The sequence below is a fragment of the Podarcis filfolensis genome, assembly GCF_964270895.1.
Source record: "Podarcis filfolensis genome assembly, chromosome: 17".
Lineage (NCBI taxonomy): Eukaryota > Metazoa > Chordata > Lepidosauria > Squamata > Lacertidae > Podarcis > Podarcis filfolensis.
In genome coordinates, this window is record NC_139621.1 from 38218193 (window position 1) to 38243975 (window position 25783).

Genomic DNA, 25783 nt, shown 5'->3' on the forward strand with positions numbered 1-25783 from the left:
TAATTTCTATGGGACTACTCTGGGAGTAGGATACACTCAGTACGGCCATCAGTCTTTTTCTCTCCCCCCTCCCACACTTGCATTCCCCTGAGCTTCTTCAAATGCCACGCAAAATAGGACCAGTCTTGACAACCATGGCTGGGAGAGGCACATCTTCTACTAAGTTAAAGTATCTTGTCAGTTGGTGTGCTTTTTTTCGTAATGCCGTTGTACTCGCTCTCCTGCGTTCTCTCTCGCTCGATGTCTCTGTGTGTACAATATATGTATGCAATATTGTGTATATGTATGTGTATATGTGGGTTGGGTGGGTGAATAAGAATGGGCACTAGGAAAAATGGTTTCCCCTTATTCCCTATTCCTCCTTATGTCTTCTTCTTGTTATTGCTATCCCATCCTTGCAGTAATGTCATGGAATCATTTTAGGGAACATGGGAGCGGGGATGGAATGATGGAAACTGGGAGGAATCGCAGGGAAACAGGAAACGGACAGAGATCTCTCTAGGTGTTTTGGTGCTGTGGTTGGAGTTGTTTCGAGAAAAGATATCAATCGGTTGGATATGTGGGGATGCAACCTCAGGGTTAGGCAAGATGATCCACTGGATTTATTCCAACTCAGGAGCTCCACGGATATACATAGCGGATATTTCTTCTTTCCCTGTCCCCTGTCACTGGATAGTTTCCATGGCTCAGTTGCTCTACCAGGAATGCTTCTGTGGAGAGATGACAATGGGCATCACTTGATATCTAGTAGTTTTTAAAAGATGGGCATCATTTGGCCTGGCCGTAGTCGGCTTTGTTTTAAGAATACTGGGAAACGTGTTATCAGTGGAGTCACTGTTATGCTTTCTAGACTGTATTAGAGGAAGGACTCAGTGGTAGAGATGCAGAAGTACCTATTTCCAATCTCTAGTTTCTCCAGGTAACGCTAGGGAAAAAATCCTGTCAAATCCCAGAGTGTAGACAGTAATAACCTAGATGGGCTGTTGGCTCGACTTCGTACAAGACAGCTTCCTACGTTTCTATTAGCGAGCAGAAGTGATGGATTTGAAGCAAAACATTGCTTTGTTATATGCAAGGCCTCAGATTCAGTCACTGTCACCTCCACTGTAAAGCATCTAGACCTTAAATAGCCACTGATAGCGTTACTGAGCTAGGTAGCTTCATGGCCTGGTGCAATAGATCAATGGCCTGACTGCATGTATTGTGGATATTCAAATAATAATGCCAATGGGACAGTTCAGGTGTAATTGGTATAAGATCTATGGACCGTATCAGGATTTATTTGCCACCGTATCAGGACTTTTTGCATTGTTCCGGGGGTGGGGGTGGGGGGGGGGAGGGAAGGATAAACAGCTCCAGAGAAGATGGAGCCTTCGTTTGCCTACCTCTGGCTTAACTGATACCCATACAGAAGGCTGAGCTGCCATTGGGCTTGGCCATTATTATCTTGCCATTTCAGAACAATATACATTTGTGGTTGGTTCTACTGCATTCTAGTAACCACATTTCTTTGTGGAAAAGGGGTTCCACAGAAATTGAACTGGAAATAGATTTCACTGGATTTACCTATCTTTCCTCCCCACTGAGACCAGTGCTAGAAAAAGACATTGTAATATCATTGTGAAAATTCTTCTTATTTTAAATAAAAATAATGTTATGTCTGTCAGCCTGTTAACTTCAGTAATGACTCTCAGTCCAGAGGTGTGTCTTGGATTTATCCATTATTTCCTTCCATTTTACTTCTGATAGTTAGGGAATGAATGGGGAGGAGATCTTCTAGCTGCTGAGTAGCGTTTACGATGCTGAAATGTAAAATAATGTGCCCCTTTGAAGGAAAGCAGCACCATAATGGCATTTTTTTTAATTATTAACATTTTTATCCCGCCTTAGAGTCCCAGTGGAACCCTCAAGACATCTCACAAGGAAACGGTCAAAGTCACAGCTTTTAAAATTAACAACCATCTCATAAAACTATTATAAAAAGAATGTGCCATACAACCTATACATTAGACAAGGGAAAAAACAGTCGCGATATGTTTTATTTATTTAATTCATTCATTGCATTTATGATACTGAATCCTGCTCTTCCTTCAAGGTGCTCAGGGTGTTAACCCAAGAACCCTGGGAGGCAGGTTAGACTCAGACGTCATTACTTTCCCAAGTTTGACCCGTGAGCTTTGCAGCGTGAGTGGAAATTTGGACCCCCAACTTGTCTGAAATATATTTTGAGAAGTTTAAAGGAAACATTTTAAAATTAAGAAAGAATAAAGCAATACAGTGGTACCTCGGGTTACATATGCTTCAGGTTACATATGCTTCAGGTTACATACTCCACTAAGCCAGAAATAGTGCTTCAGGTTAAGAACTTTGCTTCAGGTTGAGAACAGAAATCGTGCTCCAGCGGCGCGACAGCAGTGGGAGGCCCCATTAGCTAAAGTGGTGCTTCAGGTTAAGAACAGTTTCAGGTTAAGTACGGACCTCCGGAACAAATTAAGTACTTAACCCGAGGTACCACTGTAGAAATAGGAACAGAGTATCTCCCCTAAAGATCTGAACACAGGGTAAAGTTCATATTGGCCACCGAGCTTGAAGAAAAGGCAGGGAAGACTGAACTGAGAGAAGGAAAATATGTTTTCCTGTAGATGTAGCATCACTTTTATTTAGTTTTGCCTTTTCACAGACTTGTGATTTGCCATAGAACAAGGGTGGCAAATGTGATGTTGCTAAGTTGATGATGGACTACAACTCCTATCATCCCTGGTCACGCTGACAGGGGCTGATGGGAGTTGGAGTCCGACAGAATGTGGAGGGAGCCACATTGGTTACTACTGCTATAGAGTGTGCTTGAAACCCCATTTTAATGGTAGACTGTTTCCAGAAGGGACACAGAACATGGCAGCTGCTCTTCGTTGTTTGTGTCTGTGTGAATGTACAAAATGACTTGTCAGAATGTGGCCAGTTTGGGCCAGTTCAACGGACAGGACTTCTGCAGTCTCTGTCGGACAGGCTGTTCTTTGAGTTCTGTTCATTATGCTTTATTAATCCGTTTCTTGGGTGAAGGGCACAGAATGGAGTGCAGGAATCGAGGGGCTTCACCAAAGGGAGCCCTGCAAAACCTCAGAAACCTGGGTCACAGAAAGACCCAGAATCAGCCACTTCTTCTCCAAAGACCCAAACATAACATTGGTTTTCAGTTTAACTTATATCAGGCCTGCACAACTGGTGATCCACCAAGCTGAACACAGCCAACCAGCCATGTATGGGAGCCCACTAAGTTGAGAAATCTTTTGTTGTCATTGTTGCTTGGATTCTTTTGCTTTGGGGATCACAAAAACAGAGATGGGGTTGGGAAGGTCCTGGTGGGCTCCAATAGGTGTCTGGTCTGCTGCGGTTGGCTTGGGAGCTCAGAAATTGTGCTAGTCTTGATTTCTAGAGAACAGTGTGTGAAAGCTAGTGACTTAAGGTAAAGGGACCCCTGACCATTAGGTCCTGTCGTGGCCGACTCTGGGGTTGCGGCGCTCATTTCGCTTTATTGGCCAAGGGAGCTGGCGTACAGCTTCTGGGTCATGTGGCCAGCATGACTAAGCCGCTTCTGGCGAACCAGAGCAGCGCACGAAAACGCTGTTTACCTTCCCGCCGGAGTGGTATCTATTAATCTACTTGCACTTTTTGGCGTGCTTTCAAACTGCTGGGTTGGCAGGAGCAGGGACCGAGCAACGGGAGCTCACCGCATCGTGGGGATTCGAACCACCGACCTTCTGATCGGCAAGTCCTAGGCTCTGTGGTTTAACCCACAGCACCACCCGCAACCCTAGTGACTTAGTGAGTAGTTTTTACCCACTCCCCACTCATCTTTCATTACTCTTTGCCACTCCCGTAGCACCAAAGTTTCTTGGGAATGGCTGTGGCAGGTCTATGTCTTTAAACACAGATTTGCCTGAATCTTGTATAAGATGATCGGTGGAAGTATAATATAGAGCACCTAAGGGTTGCCTGGGAGGTGAGGCTGAACTTCTCCACTCACTTTCTCTCTGCAGCTCATTTTCTCTTGCCCTGCCTACTTGTTTTCTTCCAGCGAGACTCGTTTCCAGTACAGTCATACCTTGGGTTGAAGTAGCTTCAGAATAAGTATTTTCAGGTTGCGCGCTGTGGCGACCCGGAAGTAACGGAGCACGTTACTTCCGGGTTTCGTCGCTCGTGCATGCGCAGATGGTCAAAATGACGTCATGCCCATGTGCAGAAGTGGCGGGTCGCAACCCGTGCATGCGCAGACACAGGGACACGGGTTATGTTCACTTCTGGATGCGAACGGGGCTCCGGAATGGATCCCGTTCACATCCAGAGGTACCACTGTACTGGAATCCAGTGGGGGGGGGCTTCTGGGGATAGATTGGGGAGGGTGAAGGTTCAATATCCTTACCCCAGAGTGACTGGGGCAACCCAGATGGTCAGAGTATGAGTAATAAATTATTATTATTATTATTATTATTATTATTATTATTATTATTATTCTGCTGCTGCTGCTGCTTCTGCTGCAGCACTTTAAATCATTCCCACCACATATGCATACATGCATTAGATGTGAAGTGAGCAGCCCCCTTGTTTGTCAGAAGAAGAAGAAGGAGACGAGGAGTTTGGATTTGATATCCCACTTTATCACTACCCTAAGGAGTCTCAAAGTGGCTAACATTCTCCTTTCCCTTCCTCCCCCACAACAAACACTCTGTGGCTCTGTCATTATCACATGAAATTTTGGACTCCTTCCCTGCCTCTTTGCATTCGATAAGATCTGTGTCCCAGCTATGTAAATCACGGTACATCATACAATTTAGTGGTACGGTCCCATTGGCTGTGTGAAGACACCATGCTTGGAGATTTCTGGGTTGGTGCCTGGATCTGCTAACATCCTTCAAAGCCTTTCTAGGTGGGTGGATTGGAAAAGGCATTGGGTCTCTTTCCACCTCCACCCCCCCTTTGTTTGCCATTTGAAGCTGCAAAAACCTGTCCAATTGCTGTCTTGTAGTAAGACCAAGAGTAGTTTGTGACATACTGGATTGTCCTTTCGTTCTGCGTTGGGCAGAGTGGATAAATGGGAGCCAGAAACTGTCAGGGTGTCTGTCCGTCCCCCTGCCCCATATTCCTTATCACGATATGGAGTTACATTTTGTTCCTCCTCCCAGTTTTGCAGCTCCTTCCAGTTCTATAGGATCAAGCTAAGCCCTTTCCTGTCTGGGTCTCTCCACATGTTTTGAACTACAACTCCCATTAGCCACCAGTCAAGCACAGCGGTGCTTGCTGGGACTGATGAGAGTTGGCATTGCAAACCTCTGGAGGGCCAAGGTTGAGGAAGGCAGAGGTATACAGTTTGAATACGTAAAATATGTATTTATTTATTTTATGCGTCACCAGGTGGGAAGGCAGTAGCTGCAAAGTGACGTTTCAGGTTTCAGAGATGCATGGCATTATTCTTTGCCACACTGCATGCATGTACACTGTCATTGCAGTGTGTGAGGCTGTAACTGACGGCAGATTGACATGTGCGTGCGTGTTTGTGTGTGACACCTAATTACCCAGCACCAGGCAACTCACAACAGAACGTGGCTCTGCCGAATTGTCTTCAAGGCAATGGGAGGTGACACAAAACCTCTCCATACTGTTTCATTGGTGTTGACTCATTCACACATGCTTGTTCATACTGACGTGATGCTCTCTGCTCACGCACAAACAGCCCCTGAACTTCTGCCATAACATTCCTGGCTGTGGGCATGCCCGTGGTTTCCCAAGGTGTGGCCCTCAGGCTATGGGGTGTGTGGGTGTGTGAATGTGTGTCATACACATGATTCTGCCAAATTACAGGTTGGTTACAGACCTATAGAAAGGTAATGTTCCCCAGGGACTCCAAAAGACCGCTATAGCCATATTACATGTGCTACGAAAAGGTATGATAGAGAGTGATTATCTGGGTGGAATTCAGTGCTGGACAAAGGAGATTGTTCCATTCGTGCAAGCTTTTCTGGGTACCCCGACAGAAAAATCTCCCCTCACTTCCTGCTGCAGACTGTTCTATGAGTTCTTCTGACCCTCCAGAATGGATTTGGGGGGAAATGGCAGGGGAAGAAAGGGGAAGAACCAGTTGTACTAATAGGAGGTTTTGCACTGGTTTTTGCTAGCAGGATGGGTTCCTTGATGTGCCTACATACCGTATTTTTTGCTCTATAAGACTCACTTTTCCCTCCTAAAAAGTAAGGGGAAATGTGTGTGCGTCTTATGGAGCGAATGCAGGCTGCGCAGCTATCCCAGAAGCCAGAACAGCAAGAGGGATTGCTGCTTTCACTGTGCAGCGATCCCTCTTGCTGTTCTGGCTTCTGAGATTCAGAATATATTTTTTTCTTGTTTTCCTCCTCCAAAAACTAGGTGCGTCTTGTGGTCTGGTACGTCTTATAGAGTGAAAAATACAGTATTTTGAAATGCTAGCACCCAGGAGAAGATGTTTCAGTGGTCAGAAGTGGTCTGTTGGCCTACCAGCTTTGGGAAAGGGCCTGATAAATTTTCCATGTGACTGTCCGGAGGCACGGTACGCCGTTTGAGTGCAGATCAAGAGGTCCCTACTTCATCCTGCCTGCGTTTGAAATTAGCCAGGCGTGTTTTGCGACTGAGGCAGGTCCAATTCTGACCACGTGGAGATCTCTGGATGCCAGGCTGGTGCCTGGGGAAAGCAAAATGTCACTTAAGAGAAGGACCTGAAATATTTTCCTTGAAGCTTGATTTTGTTTTATTCTGGATTATTTTATTTGATGTTTCAGTGTGTTGTAAACCACTTTGAGATTTGTTCTTTAAAATATAAGTTGGTGTAGAAATGGAAAGCTGTCTTGCCCCAAAGTGGCAACTTAGACATTCCATTTTGGCGACTGTGACCTTGGTTTAAGGAGCCATTTGACACCTAGCTTATATATCTGAGTTTCTCACACTGTTCTGTATGTTGCAGGAAATAGACCGTGACCTTCCAAAATAGCTCAAAGCAAGCTTAGTTAACATGAAACACATTTTCTTGCTTAGCATTAATGAACTGCTGTATTTCTGAGTGTGAATGTTTTCCGTGTGAAAAGGGGAATACTGCTAAACACCACTAGGAGCTGCTAACTGTTCTGCAACCCAGAATATCTGTTATATTTTCATTTTTCAAAAACTCTGCATGATGCAAAATGATCCTAGTTTTTTTACAGAACGAGCCTAAGGATGCTTGCTTAGAAGCAAGTCCTATTGTGTCCAGTGGAAATTACTCCCAAGTAGGGGTATTCAGCCTAACATTAGATTTTAAACGAAGAATCTGTTAATCTGTTTCTTGTCATTTTACCTTTTCAAAATTCTCAAATTATTGTAGTTAATTCTTCTTTGTTTTCTTACAGTCAAGCGGTTTATAGATTTTGTGAAATAAGTGAGAAATTGATAACTCCTTCCCACCCACAAATTTGCTTGAGTGCATCTCCAGGATACTGAATAGCAATATGTACGCATTTAAACTCATTCCTTCATGAAATTCTCTTGTGCATCTCACATTAAAGGGAACATACAGGAGCTGTGCAAGAGCAGCGCTATATTCTATCATGTATCCCATTCACTTCAATGGGACTTGCAGAAGAGAATGCCCTATTTCTACTGGATTGTTCTGTGCTGTAAATGTTAGGGGCCCAATAATAAAAAATACAGATTAAATGAACAATACTTTCCTCTTTAAAATTTCCAGGGAAATGGCAGAAATTGGAATAAAGGTAAAGCGACCCCTGACCATTAGGTCCAGTCGTGACTGACTCTGGGGTTGCGGCGCTCATCTCGCTTTATTGAGCCGGCGTACAGCTTCCAGGTCATGTGGCCAGCATGACTAAGCCACTTCTGGCGAACCAGAGCAGCGCACAGAAATGCCATTTACCTTCCCGCCGGAGCGGTACCTATTTATCTACTTGCACTGGTGTGCTTTCGTACTGCTAGGTTGGCAGGAGCAGAGACCGAGCAACGGGAGCTCACCCCGTCACAGGAATTTGAACCGCCAACCTTCTGATTGGCAAGTCCTAGGCTCTGTGGTTTAGACTACAGTGCCACCCACGTCCCTGAAATTGGAATAGTATCCGTCAATTCTGAATTCTGTTACTGTGACATAGAATGATAAGAATTAAACTAAGATTGTGGAATTGTATGGAGGAAAAGTTTCCCAGGTGTCTGAAACCGCAGTTTCTCTGCCTGACTTTAGTGTTACGATTCCATCAAGGCACATAACTCTTTTTAGCGTTACGTAAACAGGAAAAAAAGTCCCTGCCCCAAAGAGCTTAAAAGCTACGGTATATTTTGACCGTGGGAAAGACATAAAGGGAGGGGAGGGAGAGGCAACATTGCTTGGGGAACCAGGGTAATATGAAAAAGTTCCCTTATACTGTACGGTGTTCTGGTTCATGTTTGGATTAGGAGCTGGGGCACCAGGGTTAAAATCTCTGCCTATGAAGCTCACTGAGTGAGCATGGGCCAGTCACAGCTACTCTCAATCTAAGCTACCTCACAGGGTTGCTGTGAGGATCAACATGGGAAGGGGAGGAATATGTATTTTTATTTATTTTCTTATATTTACAGACCATTTTTCGCCGTAAATGGTCTCATGTGTGCCACCCTAAGCTCCTTGGAGGAGAGGTTGGATAGGTAAAGGTAAAGGCCCCCTGGATGGTTAAGTCCGGTCAAAGGGGACTATGAGGTTGTGGTGCTCATCTCGCTTTCAGGCCGAGGGAGCTGGCATTTGTCTGCAGACAGCTTTCTGGGTCATGAGGCCAGCATGACTAAACCGCTTCTGGTGCAATGAAACACCATGACGGAAACCAGAGCGCACGGAAACACCATTTACCTTCCCGCCGCAGTGGTACCTATTTATCTACTTGCACTGGTGTGCTTTCGAACTGCTAGGTTGGCAGGAGCTGGGACAGAGCAACGGGAGCTCACCCCATTGCAGGGATTCGAACCGCCGACCTTCTGATCGGCAAGCCCAAGAGGCTCTGTGGTTTAGACCACAGCACCACCCTTTTAACACTGTGGTGGGCTAAAAAACAACAACATGGGGTAGATGGGTGGGTGACATAGGGATTTCCAGGCATGAGGAAGTGGCAGAAAGCAAGGAACAGAAATTTAAGTTCTGCTGATGCGAAAGAGGCTTCTTCTGTCTCCATGGTGCTGATGTTGCGGGCATATTCTTATACCTAAAACTGGGGGGGGGGGATCTTTGATTAGAGAACTATTTTGAAGTGAAAACTTGGGGGTGGGGGACGACACAGAAGCAGCTATGTGTCCTAACAAATCCACATTTGCGGAGGTGCCAGTCAGTGGTGACATGGGGCAGTTTTCCGTGGAACGAAGTGGCAATGTGGCAAGGAGCTTCTGAAAGCTTCACTGGTTCTGCTCAGTGTTGGAAATTAGCCAGGCACATTTTGCCACCGGTGAGGGTCCAATTGCGGCTATGTGGAGATTTCTGGCCACCAGGTTGGCGACCACAGTTTAAAAACCTCTGCCTTAGTCCATAGTTACATCATTTCCATTTCCATTTCCATTTCTGTTATGTACTGAAGTTCTCACCCTGGGCCAGCAGGGGGATACTGTATATAGTTCAGGTCCACATATGCAAATAAGGGATCAAAAGTAACATTCAGTGATTGGATAGTTACAGAAAATGGTTACTGTTGCTTTGTAGTTGAGCTCTATATAAGCAGGCTGGCTGAACCCTTCAGTTCAGTTCTGCTCTGGCCTGTGAATAAACAAGAGCTGTCTAAAGAATCGCTGTGTCATCTGATACGTTCACCCACAACTTAACTATTTCCATTTCCATTTCCATTTCCATTTCCACTATGTGTGTTTGCTTCTCCTTCCTGCATAGTGGGATAAGTGAATTGCTGTAAGAGCAAGCTACAGTCAAGCAATGTAGTTGAGATTGTAGAATTGTAGTGTTGGAAGAAAACCTCAAGGGGCATGTAGCCCAACCCCCTGGCGAATAGACATTCCATTGTTGTGGCAATAGTAACCGGGATTTAAAGTGTCATTTGGCCTGATAATAATAATAATAAATAATAATAATAATAATAATAATAATAATAATAATAATAATAATATTTATACCCCGCCCATCTGGCTGGGTTTCCCACTTTGGGCGGCTCCCAACAGAACATTAAAAACACAATAAAACATCAAACATTAAAAACAAGGCTGCCTCAGAGGTCTTCTAAAAGTCAGATAGTTGTTTCTTTCCTTGACATCTGATGGGAGGGCGTTCCACAAGGCGGGTGCCACTACCGAAAAGGCCCTCTGCCTGGTTCCCTGTAACCTCACTTCTCACAGTGAGGGAACTGCCAGAAGGCCCTCGGAGCTGGACCTCAGTGTCCTGGCTGAATGATGGGGGTGGATACTAATAGGATCTTGCCTATTTTCACACACTAGCAACACATCCTTTCAAATTCTATCCGTGATATTTTATCTGCAAAATCAGAATGGATTTCAGGAACCAAAAAGTTGTATTGAAAAATTTGACTCCCAAGCCGTCTGGCCCCAAAATGGCAACTAGACATTCTGTTTAGGCAGTTGTAACCCTGGTTTAAGGAGCCATTTAGCACCTAGCTTTGAGTTCTAACACTGCCTGTGAGCCACAACATTAACATGAGCCGGCATGGTTGGAGTTAGCCCAAGCCATGTAAGCTGTGCTCCTAATAAATGACTTTACCATGCAAAATGGCACCCCACATGGCTCATGTCTGGACGTCAACCAGATCGCAGTGGCCCTAGAATGGTAACAGGAGTCAGAAAAGAAGCAGAAATCCAGACACAGGGATATGGATGTGTTTTAATCTCATTTACTGTTCATTTTAAATTAAAAAATAATGTTTTTACTTATACTTTTAATATTTCTTGTAAACCGCCTAGAGGTTTTACTTCAGTGAAAGTGGTAGACAGGGGATGACCTATTAGCACACATCTGAAACGTGTGAGATTGTGCACAAGCGCACACGCCAAGCCTGGAAGGAACCAAAAATTTCACAAAACACGTGGCATAACTGCACAGGATGAACTTGCTCCTTTGACACATGCGGGGGCCAAGAACGGACCCTCCATGTGAAATGGTCCTCAACTATATGCAATTTGTTAAGTAACATTAAAATAAATAACTGACTGCATCTTCTGGTCAAAGCCCAGTGACTTGATTTACTCTTGGGAGTCATGTGTAATATACATTTTCTTGACTATAATTTTTCAGCGCACTTTGGGGGAGTTCTGTTTTATAAGGCGGTTAAAATAACCCATGATTCTATAAAAGGATATAAGTAGCATGGTTATGAATTGAGCAAATTTTTGAAGCAATGGGTTTTTCTTGTAGTCCAGCTTCACAGACATGTGATCAAGGAGAGGGAATCACTGTTAATGTTCAAACTGATAAATAAGAGCAACTGAAGGAACATAATAATTCAGGAACAACAGTGAGCAGTCGTAGTGTCGATGTTTTGTTGTATTTTGTGGCAATAAATGATTTCTTTTTTATGTTGTTCTTGCCAGTTTTGGGGGAAGTACAGTGGTACCTCGGGTTACATACACTTCAGGTTACATACGCTTCAAGTTACAGACTCCGCTAACCCAGAAATAGTACCTCGGGTTAAGAACTTTGCTTCAGGATGAGAACAGAAATTGTGCTCCGGCAGCGCAGCAGCAGTGGGAGGCCCCATTAGCTAAAGTGGTGCTTCAGGTTAAGAACAGTTTCAGGTTAAGTACGGACCTCCAGAACAAAGTACTTAACCTGAGGTACCACTGTAGTCTATAAATGAACAAAATGAAAGCATAGACTCATTTCTCTCTGCTGCTCTGAAATGCTTAGTGCAATTTGTTGTGTTTTAAATTGTAACTGTGTATTCACTGAAAGGAACTGAGGTTAAGAAGCATTATGCTATAATAATAATAATAATAATAATAATAATAATAATAATATTATTTATATATATATACTCCACCCATCTGGCTGGGTTTCTCCAGAGTGCTGGATGAAGCCCTGGGAGACCATGGTTCAAATCCCCCCTCTGCTGCGAAGCTCACTGGATGACTTTGGGCCTGCCATTGCCTCTCAGCCTAACCTACCTCACAGGGTTGTTGTGGAGATAGAATGGGGAGGAGAAGTTATGTTCGCCACCTTGAGCTCCTTGGAAAGAAGGAGGGATATAAATCAAGGAATGAACAAATCTCTAGCTATGATTCACCTACACAGCACTTCCAGCCCTCTTAATCCTTCCCACTAACCAAAATTCTCTGTTTTAGGAATTGTTGGGAGCCTAGCATCCTTGGACAAAGTTCTCGCTGCCCTTTTCCTGAAGAGCAGAGGTTGTTTTACCCCTTGAGGCTCACACCTCAGTCTCCCAAGGAATAGTTGTGTGGCGGACTGTATAAAAGTTAATGTTTTCATCCACTCGGACAAAGGAGAATGGGGACCCTACATCCAAAAGAATGAAGACTCGACAGAATAAAGACTCCGTAAGTGCCCAGGAGACTGCAGGGTAGAGAGGGGGAAGGACTCAGGGTCTCTTCAGTATTGTTGCAAAGCCATCATAGCCAGAAGCCTTACCCTCCATGAATTTGTCTCAGCTCCTTTTAAAGCCATCCAAGTCGTTTTGCGCAATGAGGTAGAATAAACTTAGAGGGGGGTCTGCAGGGGAGACTTTGAGAACATTGGAAAAGCTTAAGGGTTCATGGACATAAATAGCAGGGGAGCTGGTCACTTGTGGACCATTTGCACCTGGGTGATGGATAATTTTTGGGTGCGGTTTGGGGGGAGAAAAGAAGCAAAAAAGGGGGGGATTTGGGTGTTAAATTGTTTCAGTTGATTAATTCTCTGCCTTTTAATTTATAAATTAAGTGACTCAATTCTAAATAAAGCCATGTCTAACAAAAGAAACCCCAACACCCTCAAGATAGGTGTGTTTTCAATATATGAAACGTAAAGCTGGATTATTAACAAATCAATAAAGTTAACTAATCACTCTTGGGAGGAAAGGTCATCCTAAAGAGTGTTCTTTTTAATCCCCTATTACAATCCCCTATTACAAATGTCCTTCAGTGATATAACTGTGTTCCCCAAACTGTCAGCCTCTGCTGATTAAGACTGAGGTCCACCAAATAATGAATGGACGCTTTAGTGCAGAGGCCTTCAAACATCTCACCTTGATAACTTGCCTCCTGTAGAATTCTCAGGAGAAAATACTCTGAGATGTTGCTGGACTTGTACTCCCATCAATCCCAGACAACTTGGCCATTGGTCAGAGATGTTGGGAGCTGTGATCCAGCATGATCTGGGGAGCACCTCATTGGCTACTCCTGTTCTAGGGTGTACATTCAGTTCACACAGGGTCTGGTCAGGTTCATGGGGCCTCATGAATCTTCACTTACGATGCACCTGGGTCATGTACAACAGTCCCATGCAGAAGGAATATAATAATAATAATAATAATAATAATAATAATAATAATATATTATTTATACCCCGCGCATCTGGCTGGGCTTCCCCAGCCACTCTGGGCAGCTTCCAAAAATTATTTAGGGCTTTAAAGGTCAGCACCAACACTTTGAATTGTGCTCGGAAATGTACTGGGAGCCAATGTAGGTCTTTCAAGAGCGGTGTTATGTGGTCTCGGCGGCCGCTCCCAGTCACCAGTCTGGCTGCCGCGTTCTGGATTAGTTGTAGTTTCCGGGTCACCTTCAAAGGTAGCCCCACATAGAGCACATTGCAGTAGTCTAAGCGAGAGATAACCAGAGCATGCACCACTCTGGCGAGGCAGTCTGCAGGCAGATAGGGTCTCATCCTGTGTACCAGATGGAGCTGGTAGACAGCTGCCCTGGATACCGAATTGACCTGCGCCTCCATGGACAGCTGTGAGTCCAAAATGACTCCCAGGCTGTGCACCTGGTCCTTCAGGGGCACAGTTACCCCATTCAGGACCAGGGAATCCCCCACACCTGCCCGCCTCCTGTCCCCCAAAAACAGTACTTCTGTCTTGTCAGGATTCAATCTCAATCTGTTAGCCAGCATTCGTCCTCCAACCGCCTCCAGACACTCACACAGGACCTTCACCGCCTTCACTGGTTCTGATTTGAAAGGAAGAGCAGCAGTAATGGGCAGAGTGCCTTTCAGGAAAGTTTGTGCACCATTGTTGAAGTCCACAATGAGGCATCCTTGACAAGCCTCCAAGGAACCTCAGAGTTTCCTGAAACACAGCGTGAAAACTGCAGATTTATTAATGGATAAGTAAGATAATGGACTAGGCAGAACTGGCAAAATTAACAGCAAAATGAAGAGAACCTAATGATGAGTGTTTTATGGAAGAATGGATGGCTTTTTCGGGATACTTAAGGAAATATTATAGCATGATGGAAGTCACAAGCAGGATTTGAGCTATACAGATGTAATTAGATTATAATAATTGTGGTTATGATTTAATAGATGGAAGATAGGGTGCACCAGAAGGGGAGGAACAGCAACTCCATGGAAAACAAGGTGGGAAGTCGCAAAAAAAACATCAAAAAGACGAAATTGTGCTTGTTTGTATATGTTAAAAATGTTGAAACTTAATAAAATATAATCGGAGGGTGGGGGAACCTATCACTTTGACAGTTCCATGCATCAAAGCGATGGTGCGATTCAACCCTGAGAAACACTTGTCAGAATAGGGTGGGATTGGCCCCAGCTTGGGATAAGCAGGAGGCACTTTAACAGGACCATTGAAAGAAGCCTCTCGTCTCTCCGTTAATTTTCTCTGCAGATGTCGATGCGGAGTGGTAGGAAGAAGGAGACCCCAGGGCCCCGAGAGGAGCTCAGGACCCGGGGCCGAGCCTCTCCAGGTGGCGTCAGCACTTCCAGCAGTGATGGCAAGGCTGAGAAATCCCGGCAAACTTCCAAGGTAGGTCATCATAGCTTCCGTGTCAAGCTACACTTTTGCAGCTCAAGAATTGGAAGTGACAGTAACACACTTATTTGAGTTGCGCCAGATAGTCCCCAGTTTTGGTTTTTATGTGCAGTAGAAGCAAGATGTTCTACCCAAAAGCACCAATGGGAAATGCAAGTTTGTGGAATTCTTCCCATCCATGGCACATGGTACCTGAGACCAGTAAGACGGCATCTCTGGAACTCTTATGCTGCACCATCGTGACCCTATCAAGAGTCAGGAAAATTAGAATAAGCAATGATGAATGTTTACCTTTTATTTAATTCACCTTTGTTGTGATTTTGCAGGGGTTTGTGCGGCCTTGTTAATATGATTTTGTTTCCTTAACCTTTTTGAAAGTCTGAATGAAAAATTGCGTTAAAAAAAAAAGCTGTTTTAGAAATCTCTCCAAAAAACCACTTAGATTGTTAAAATAGTTGCCGCTCAAAAATCCTTTTGAGTGAAGTTGTTTTAGCCAGCAACTGATTCTTTAGCACCTCTGTCTATCTATCTATCTATCTATCTATCTATCTATCTATCTATCTATCTATCATCTATCTATCTATCTATCTATCTGTCTGTCTGTCTGTCTGTCTGTCTGTCTGTCTGTCTGTCTATCTATCTATCTATCTATCTGTCTGTCTGACTGTCTATCTATCTATCATCTATCTATCTGTCTGTCTGACTGTCTATCTATCTATCATCTATCTGTCTGTCTGTCTGTCTGTCTGACTGTCTATCATCTATCTATCTATCTATCCATCCATCTATCTCTCTGTCTGTCTATCATCTGTCTGTCTGTCTGTTTGTCTGTCTATCCATCCATCCATCCATCCATCCATATCTATCTGTCTGTCTGTCTGTCTGTCTGTCTGTCTGTCTGTCTATCTATCTGTTGCTTCTTCCTCCTGGATGGAAAAGCCTCACAGCGCTATGCTCAGTGTCAGCACTGTGTCCAAGTGAGAGCAATACAAATTAACAACTGAACAACAATTGCTCCCGCGAGCAAATGCTTTGCAGCACTCAGTTATGCACCCCAGAGTGCTTCCTCTTTGGAGCAATTATTGTCCACTTGTTAATTTGCATTATCTTCACTCTCACAAACATGGATAGCTCAGTCAGTCAGAGTGTGGGGCTGATAACGCCAAGGCTGCAGGTCCGATCCCCATATGGGGCAGCTGCACATTCCTGCATTGCAGGGGGTGGACTAGATGATGCTCAGAGTCCCTTCCAACTCTACAATTCTATGTAATCACTTGTCCTGTGTTCTGTCATCAAGTAACAAAATATGATCACCTGCATAGCCTCACAATGCCTTCCCGTTCTCTTCCCGAACTTTGAACGAAGGGATCATTCCTTGGACTAGTACAGGAAATAGTTTCATCTAGTCCAGCATGCACATTGTGTTACATTACATTTTCCACAGTTAATAGAAGGCAAAAAACAAACAAACGTACATTGCAAAACTTGGGGGAGAAATTTCTAACCGGGCCTCTCTCTGCCTTGCAGAAGGGTCGTGTGGAGGAGTCCATGGCCCCTAAAGGAAGCAAGCAAAGCCGCCCAGAGGAGATATCGGAGAGCGAAGGAGAAGACACCAATGCCCCAAAGAAAACTAAAACCGAGGTGGGGTTTCCCTGGCCACAGGCCTCCTCTCCCTGCGTGCCCCAAACACCTCCTGAGGTGTCCTGTCCCAGGGCCTTCTAAGGCTGTTCCTGCCTTTCCTGTGTTCACCTGGTTTCCTGTGCTCACCTGTGCTAGGTCTGGCTACCTGGCTGATGTGCTTCCATACCGGAGACCTCACCAAGCCACAATGGCTGCAGGTTCTTCTTGCGTGAGCAAGGCATACCACCCTTGGAGAGCCCAAATTTGCTGTGCACCCAAATTCTCCCTCTAGGACCCTCCCCCTTGCGAGACCCTCTGCTCAACCTGTGACTCATCTTTCCACTCCAGGAGCTGCCGAGGCCTCAGTCCCCCTCGGACGTTGACAGCCTCGATGGCCACAGCTTCAACGATGAGACAAGCAGCGACCCTCGCGACATCGACCAGGACAACCGGAGCACCTCGCCCAGCGTCTACAGCCCCGGCAGTGTGGAGAACGACTCTGACTCCTCCTCAGTGCTGTCCCAGGGGCCGGCCCGCTCCTACCACCACCCCCCACTCTTCCCCCAGAGCCCCTCTCCTGCCCCCCTGGCAGAGGGCCTAGCTCGCCCACCAGAGCCAAACTTTGGCCTGGCAGGGGACGTTCATCCTCCGGGCCCCGCCGGCAGTTACCAGCCGCAACTTGAGGCCCAGGCCTCGAGGATTTTCCAGGCGCAAGCCCCGCCGCCTCCCACTCTGTCTGCCAATTCCTCTTCTTCCTCATCCTCACCTTCCTCCTCTACCTCCTCCTCCTCCTGCACGACCCACGTCCCCCTCTACTCTGGCGCCAACGTGGTCCAGATGGGGCCCAAAGCAGTTGGCGCAGGGCCAGGCCTCCCCGCGCCAGGCGGGCGAGAGCAAGCCCTTGGCACCAAGCACAACCCGCCCCCGACAACCCCCATTTCCTTGGCCCCAGTAGCGGGGGGTCTGCCCCCTCAGAAAACCCCTCCGAACAACTCCCCCTCGGTGCTCCCTTCCTCCGCGGCCGCTTTCCCCCACGTCCTTGCCAACCTGCCCCCGCCACCCGCTCTGAGGCCCCTCAACAATATGTCGGCCGCCTCCAGCTCCCCGGGGGTGGCGGGGCAAGCGCTGGGCGGGCACCTCCCGCCCCCCCATGGGATGGGCCAGGACAAGTCGCCCGTCCCTTCCCGCTACCCCTACGCCCCCGCCCCGCCCCCACCCAGCTCTTCGGCTGCCCAGTACGCTCTGCCGCCCCCATCCCAGGCCCTCCCCAGCTACAGCTCCTCCTACGGCCACTCTTTCCCCCAGCCCAGCAGCCTCTCCGTCGCCAGCCAGCCCCCCAAGTACACCCAGCCCTCCATGCCCTCCCAGCCAGTGTGGAGCCAAGGGCCGCCGCCCTATAGCCGCCCCCTGGGCAACGTCGGCTCACACCCTCCGGCCGCTTTCCCGGGACAGGCCGCCCTACACCAGCAGCAGCACCAGCATCACAGCCACGGCAGTGGTGCAGGGGGCCCAGCAGCGGCCGCGGCAGCCCCCCAGGCCCCCGGAGGGTATCCCCACCCATTGGAGCCAGGCCCGCACCACCCGTCCCACGCCGCCTATGGCCTCCGCCTCTACCCGCCCCACGGCCATGCCACGTACAGCCAGGCCCCCTCTGCGTCTTCCTCTTCCGCCTCCTCGTCCTCTGCCTCTTCTTCTTCTTCTTCCACCACCTCCTCTTCTTCCTCCTCCTCTGCACCCCAGGGAACGTACCCGGGAGTCTGCAGCCACCCCCAGGGGCAAAACACCGCGGCCTACACATTCCCACCGCCACCACCGCCTTCGCCTGCCCACGGAGCCGGACCACCGGTCACCTCCGCCTCCGCCACCCTCTCCACCGTCATCACCACCATGGCCTCGACCTCGGCAGCACCCTACAAGACGGCGTCGCCCCCGGCGGGGCCCCCCTCGGTAACCCCCTACGGGAAGCGGACGGCCTCTCCGTCCCCCACCTTCCAGCCCCCGGCCCCCTACAAGCCGGGCTCCCCTCCTTCCTCCTCCTCCTCCTCTTCCTCAGCATCCTCATTCCGTGCAGCCACCCCACCGGGGTACAGGCTGGCCTCTTCCCCTGCGGGTGGGGGCTACAAGGCCCCCTCGCCGGCCCCCGTGGCTCCCCCAGCTGCGGGGGGCATGCCGGCCCCTCCCCCTCCCTTGCCCCCGCTGCCCCTCAGTGCCGCGCAGATCAAGCAAGAGCCCTCCGAGGAATACGAGCCCCCGGAGAGTCCGATGCCCCCCGTCCGGAGCCCCTCGCCAGCCCCCAAGGTGGTGGACGTGGCAAGCCATGCCAGCCAGTCTGCGAGGTGAGGAAGGAAAGGGATCCAGGAACAGGGCGGAAGGGAGAGGAATGGGGGAGAGATGGGGTAAGGATGAGTGGGAAGGGTTGGGAAATCTCAGAGTACATACAGTGGTACCTCTGGATGTGAACGGGATCCGTTCCAGAGCCCCGTTCACATCCTGAGTAGAACGCAACCCGCGTGTGCGTGGGTCACGATTTGCCGCTTCTGCGCATGCGCGTGCCGTCATTTTGAGCGTCTGCGCATGTGCGAGCGGCGAAACCTGGAAGTAACGCATTCCGTTACTTCTGGGTCACCATGGAGCGTAACCTGAAAATGTTCAACCTGAAGGATATTTAACCCAAGGTATGACTGTAATAAAAGAAGTTCTGCCATTGGGCTTGCACTATGTGTGTGAACCGCCAATCCAAGCGCAGCACCTTAGCCATCTTCTGGTGGTTTTGCTCTCAATGGCCAAATGTGGTCCCCTACCTTCTTCTTACAAAGCAACTAGATAGAATAATGCCTACATATTTTCACTTTAAGTAGCATGGGACTAGACCCTTCCTTTTAGTTTCAATGAAATACAGCCGTACCTTGGATCCCAAACGCCTTGGTACTCGGACGTTTTGGTTCCCGAATGCTGCAAAGCCAGAAGTGACTGTTCTGGTTTGTGAACATTCTTTGGAACCCAAATGTCCGACGGGGCTGCTGCGGCTTCTGATTGGCTGCAGGTGCTTCCTGCAGCCAATCAGAAGCTACATTTCGGTTTCTGAATGTTTTGGAAGTCAAACGGACTTCCGGAATGGATTCCGTTTGACTTCCAAGGTCGGACATGTATTAAAAACCTGGAAATGTGCCCCAGAGACTTCCCTGTGACTCGGAGCTGTAGGATGCGCCTTGGAAAATCTCAGAAGCCAGAATTGGACTTTTTGTGGATCAAGTGGGTAGACAATCTTCACTAGTGCCCCACAACATTCCTTGCTTTCCTCATCCCCCACCAACACTAGTGGAAACAGGATAAAGTATGCAACAACAAAAGAGAGAGGGGGAATTCTGCCTATTGGCTTCATTGATCTAATTCACACAGATTGGAGAATTCATATATTTTTTGCTTGAGAAATTAGGGAGCAGGGTCTGTGAGGGGCATAGTCTGGGGAGACAGAATGGCATAGAGAAGAATCCCAAGAGGCTAGCTAGAGAGGAATTTGCCCCCCCCTCCTGGGTTTTGGAGGATTCAGATACAGTTGTACCTTGGTTTTCGAACAGCTTAGTTCTCGAACGTTTTGTCTCCCGAACGCCGCAAACCCGGAAGTGGCTGTTCCAGTTTGTGAACTTATTTTGGAAGCCAAACATTCAATGAGGCTTCCATGGCTTCTGATTGGCTGCAGGATCTTCCTGCAGCCAATCAGAAGCCGTGATTTGGATTCCATTTGCCCTCCGAGGTATGGCTGTATATACATACTATTTTCCTTTGAAGGCATATTTCTCAGTTGTCCTCACCACTTTTGGCCTTCCCTCCTTCTCCATTTCATTTGGGTGTTGACGCCTTCTTCCTTCTTCCCTTCCACAGGTTCAATAAACACCTGGATCGCGGCTTCAACTCCTGCTCACGGACCGATCTCTACTTTGTACCACTGGACGGCTCCAAGCTGGCCAAGAAGCGGGCAGATCTTGTGGAGAAGGTGCGCAGGGAGGCTGAGCAGAAGGCCCGGGAGGAGAAGGAGCGTGAAAGGGAGCGAGAGCGAGAGAAGGAGAGGGAGAGGGAGAAGGAACGGGAGCTGGAAAGAAGTGTGGTAAGTACCAGCTCTGGAGCCCCCGTTTCCCAGTTAAAAGGGTAGGAAACTGCCAGGTTTCCACCAGTGATGAGCAGAGCCAATGTTGGACAGAACAATGGTGTAGTCAACATGGTGGTCTGGTGCCAAACCTGACGAATGAATGGCCTGACTTGGGACAAGGCCTTTTCAGTTATGCCTGTAATTGTCATGGACTGGTTGGACTCTGAGGAATGGTGGGAGAAATCAGCTGGGAACCCCCCAAGCAGAGAAGGCTCAGAGTCCGGAGATTGGTGGTGGAACAACGATGAGTGGTCAGAGGGAGAAGGTGGGGAAGAGGAGGTGGAAGCTGAAGTGGTCACAGGGCTTAGTGAGCGGGGAGAGTCTGTGGCAGAAAGAAGTCCAGAATCAGAGGCAGAAGCTGAAGCAGGAGAGGAGGGAGGCCAAGAGGCAGAAATCAGTCTAGCTGGTGAAGAGTCACAGATGTCTTTCCCTCCTGCTGCAACAAGCTCTCCCAGAACCAGAAGAGGCATGAAAAGGGTGAAGGAGGGGTTGACTTCACGCAGGCGCAGTATTCGATTGCTTGTGGGGAGGACCCAGAGAGGAGGGGACTTAGGCAGCTGTGGGAAGGCAGGGACCTTCAATCTCAGCAAATGCTTCATGAGGGCAAGCCCTACTGGAGATGAGTTGCTGTGCTCATTAGGACTGACACTCCCGTGTCGATCGTGTTTTTGCCAATATAGAGGTAACTCTCAACTTGCACAGTGTGATTTACTTCTGGCTCGCTTCTGACAATAACACAGGACCCCTTGCTGCTAATGAAAAGGAATGTAGCTCATTGAGGAGTGTTGTGTACAGGTGTATTTTGATGCATTGAATAGAATGAAAGTTTATGAGTCATGGCAGAGGGGAGAGCACGTGTACAAATTCAACACTTTGTTTTGTTAATGTCGTTAATATTATTTTATAGCTATGAATGTTGTTGTACTTCAATGTTTATCTTATTTTTTAGTTGTTTTGTTAATAGCGTTACATAGATGGTAATTGTTTGATTTGGGATTGTTTTACTGATGATTAGTTAAGTACAGTGGTACCTCGGGATAAGAACATAATTAGTTCTTGAGGTCCGTTCTTAACCTGAAACTGTTCTTAACCTGAAGCACCACTTTAGATAATGGGGCCTCCTGCTGCTGCCGCGCCACCGGAGCACGATTTCTGTTCTCATCCTGAAGCAAAGTTCTTAACCCGAGGTACTATTTCTGGGTTAGCGGAGTCTGTAACCTGAAGCGTATGTAACCTGAAGTGTATGTAACCCGAGGTACCACTGTATTCCATACGATTCATGCTGTACAGTGGTACCTCGGGTTACATACGCTTCAGGTTACAGACTCCGCTAACCCAGAAATAGTACCTCAGGTTAAGAACATTGCTTCAGGATGAGAACAGAAATCGCGCAGTGGTGGTGCGGCGGCAGTGAGAGGCCCCATTATCTAAAGTGGTGCTTCAGGTTAAGAACAGTTTCAGGTTAAGAACGGACCTCTGGAACGAATTAAGTTCTTAACCCGAGGTACCACTGTATTTGTGATGTTCCATTATGTTATTTTTATCTGTTGTTTGTAAGCCGCTTTGGGGTTTATTTGAATAAAAAGCTGCATAGAAACAGAATCGATCAATCAATTGAACACGCTTTGGGATTTATTTGACTAAAAAGTGGCATACAAACATACTCAATCAATCAAACACGCCTCTCTCTGGTCTTTTGCAGAAGGTGGCGCAAGAAGGCCGTGCCGTGGAGTGCGCCTCTCTGGGGCCCGTCCCTCACCGCCCGTCGTTTGAGCAAGGCAGCGCCGTTGCCACTGTCCCCCCCTACCTGGGCCCCGACACGCCGGCGCTCCGCACCCTCAGCGAGTACGCGCGGCCCCACGTCATGTCCCCCAGCAACCGCAACCACCCCTTCTACGTCCCGCTGGGCGCGGTGGACCCCGGACTGCTGGGCTACAATGTGCCAGCCATCTACAGCAGCGACCCGGCCACCCGGGAGAGGGAGCTGCGAGAGCGGGAGGCCCGCGAGCGAGACCTCCGGGACCGCGACCTGCGAGAGCGCCTCAAGCCCGGCTTCGAGGTGAAGCCCGCCGAGTTGGAGCAGCTGCACGCCGTGCCCAGCGCCACCATGGATCCTTTCCCGCGGCACGGGGGGCTGGCTCTGCAGGCCGGCCCGGGCCTGCACCCCGCTTTCCCTTTCCACCCGGGGCTGGGCCACCTGGAGAGGGAGCGGCTAGCGCTGGCGGCCGGCCCTGCCCTGCGGCCCGACATGTCCTACGCCGAGCGACTGGCAGCCGAGCGGCAGCATGCTGAAAGGGTGGCCGCCCTGAGCAACGACCCCTTGGCCCGGCTGCAGATGCTCAACGTGACCCCCCATCACCACCAGCACTCCCACATCCACTCCCACCTTCATCTCCACCAGCAGGACGCCATCCACGCAGGTGAGGAGCGGGGCCTCTCTCTCCAACTTGCCTTGGCATCACTTTTAAGTCTTGTCCTTAATCATAATAATTGCATTATTTCTAGGCCATCCATCTGACTGGGTTGCCCCAGCCACTCTGGGTGGCTCCCAACAAAATATTAAATGAAATATTAAACATTGAATAAACAAAATATTGAAACCACAGGCCCCTGGCAATACTGAGGACCTTCACAGTGGTATAGCAAGAACAACAACACAAACATGGGTAATGATTTGGGGCACATTTCCAAGTTTTTCATATTTCATTGAAACAAAAAGGGAAGTCTCTAGTCCCATGCTACTTAAAGTGAAAATTGTTGTTGTTGTTTAGTTGTTTAGTCGTATCCGCCTCTTCGTGACCCCCTGGACCAGAGCACACCAGGCACTCCAGTCTTCCACTGCCTCCCGCAGTTTGGTCAAACTCATGCTGGTAGCTTCAAGAACACTGTCCAACCATCTCATCCTCTGTCGTCCCCTTCTCCTTGTGCCCTCCATCTTTCCCAACATCAGGGTCTTTTCCAGGGAGTCTTCTCTTCTCATGAGGTGGACAAAGTATTGGAGCCTCAGCTTCAGGATCTGTCCTTCCAGTGAGCACTCAGGGCTGATTTCCTTCAGAATGGATAGGTTTGATCTTCTTGCAATCCATGGGACTCTCAAGAGTCTCCTCCAGCACCATAATTCAATTATGTAGACATTATTATTTCTAGTTGCTTTGTAAGACAATTTGGGCGGCTCCCATCAAATATAATAGCATAATAAAACATCGAACATTAAAAACTTTCCTGAACAGGGTTGCCTTCAGATGTCTTCTGAAAGTCAAATAGTTGTTTATCTGTTTGATATCTGATAGGAGGGCATTCCAGAGGGTGCTACCTCTGAGAAGACCCTCTGCCTGGTTCCCCTGTAACTTCACTTCTTGCAGTCAGTTTGAGCCCCACGTTGGACAAAATATTCCTGCATTGTAGGGGGTGAACCTAGGTGACCATTTTGGTCTCTTCCAGCTCATGGTACAGTGATGGGCCTCTGTTCTGGCTGTGCCATTTCAGCCGGCAAGGCATGGAATTCTTACATGAATGAACGCTGTTGCATACAAGATAATCTCCTGCACATGGGAAACTGGTGTGTGTCATATGGGACTAGAATCATTCTGCCTGGTGTATCTTCTGCACGATGGGGATTTTTGCACGCAGAACAGCAGTCAGTTGTGCAGACCCCCACATTCTGTCTGACATGGTACAGCCCAAACCTGGGCTTGGCACCTCACCTAGAAGTTAAGCTTCAAGGAACTGTGCTGTTCTTTTCAGCCTGGAAGTGCCAATTAATTAATTAATAGTCTGTGTATTTTCAGCCTGTTACAGGCTTTGATTGCAAGTTGAAAGACGAACTCTTGAGACTCTGCTTCCCTCTTTCTTATCTGTGGACTTTTTCTGCAATCCAAATTTTGCAGAGAAATGCTGGATTCTGCCACTTGAATACTGTTACTCAAATCAAGCAAACGTCCACCCAAAATTGTTGCTTATTTTGCAAATTTCATTCTGCTTTTGCTGGTCAGGGAGGGAAAATGAACTCTGAAGTACTAAAGTCTCTGGACATAACCTCTGGACATTTTATTCAGCCACTCTTTGGGGGCTCTTTGTATTCCTATCTTTGCATGTGTAAAAGCTAGAATCTTGTTGAGATTCTCAGGGATCTGGTTACATGAATCAGGCCCCTTCATGAGAGGAAGAGGAGTGGTATGAATGTTAATATGGGCAATGATGTCCAGCACCTCGTATCACCTCAGCTGCAAATTCTCTCTGTAGCTGTAGATATTATGTTGTGAACTGCCCCGAGATCTATGGGATGAAGGACGGTAAACAAATTTAATAAATAATAATAATAATAATAATAATAATAATAATAATCGCTGTTTTTCTCAGTGGATCCAATACCCATCTGCAATGTGTGGGTAATACTTGTCTACCTTACAAGGGTGTTGCAAAGATTACTGAAAAAATGCCACATAAATGCTAACATACAATTTAGCCTGAATGCAAAAAAATCAGGAAGAAATTGTATTTGAATTTACAGTTGTATCTCGGAAGTCGAACGCCTTTTGACTCGAATGTTTAGGCTCCCGAATGCCACAAACCCGGAAGTGAGTGTTCCGGTTTGCAAAGGTTTTTAGGAACCCAAACGTCCAATGTGGTTTTGCAGCTTCCGATTGGCTGCAGGAACTTCCTGCAGCCATTCGGAAGCCGCACCTTGGTTTCTGAACGTTTTGGAAGTCGAACGGACTTCCGGAACGGATTCCGTTCGACTTCCAAGGTAGGACTGTATTGCATATTACACAACACCTTTTTCCCCCTCCTGTTGCTCTCTATATCCCATGCCATAAGCTAACTGTTTACAATCTTCATTTCCTCAGCTTCCGCCTCTGTTCATCCTCTTATCGATCCACTGGCCTCCGGGTCACATCTCACCCGGATACCCTACCCAGCTGGTACCATCCCTAATCCGCTCCTTCCTCACCCACTGCATGAAAATGAGGTGCTGCGCCACCAGCTTTTTGGTAAGATCTCTGTAAGGGATGGGGGAGTGCAGCATAGAGGCAGGGAAGAGAACTGACAGAACGAAAAG

At 47.7% G+C, this 25783-nt stretch overlaps 1 protein-coding gene across 3 annotated transcripts in view; it reads left to right on the forward strand.

Annotated features, from left to right (window-relative positions):
* LOC310752488 (atrophin-1-like) overlaps window positions 1-25783 on the forward strand; it is a 31517-nt gene that overhangs the window by 1877 nt on the left and 3857 nt on the right. For 2 of the 3 annotated variants that reach the window (XM_083592904.1, XM_083592905.1), the window contains exons 2-9: window positions 12319-12531; window positions 14495-14548; window positions 14814-14951; window positions 16485-16598; window positions 16926-18913; window positions 20460-20682; window positions 22427-23144; window positions 25572-25715. In XM_083592904.1, the coding sequence (XP_083449030.1) occupies window positions 12454-12531; window positions 14495-14548; window positions 14814-14951; window positions 16485-16598; window positions 16926-18913; window positions 20460-20682; window positions 22427-23144; window positions 25572-25715 (3457 nt within the window). In that variant the 5' untranslated portion in view covers window positions 12319-12453. The remainder of the gene's footprint in view (window positions 1-12318; window positions 12532-14494; window positions 14549-14813; window positions 14952-16484; window positions 16599-16925; window positions 18914-20459; window positions 20683-22426; window positions 23145-25571; window positions 25716-25783) is intronic. The other variant, XM_083592906.1, reaches the window with a different exon arrangement.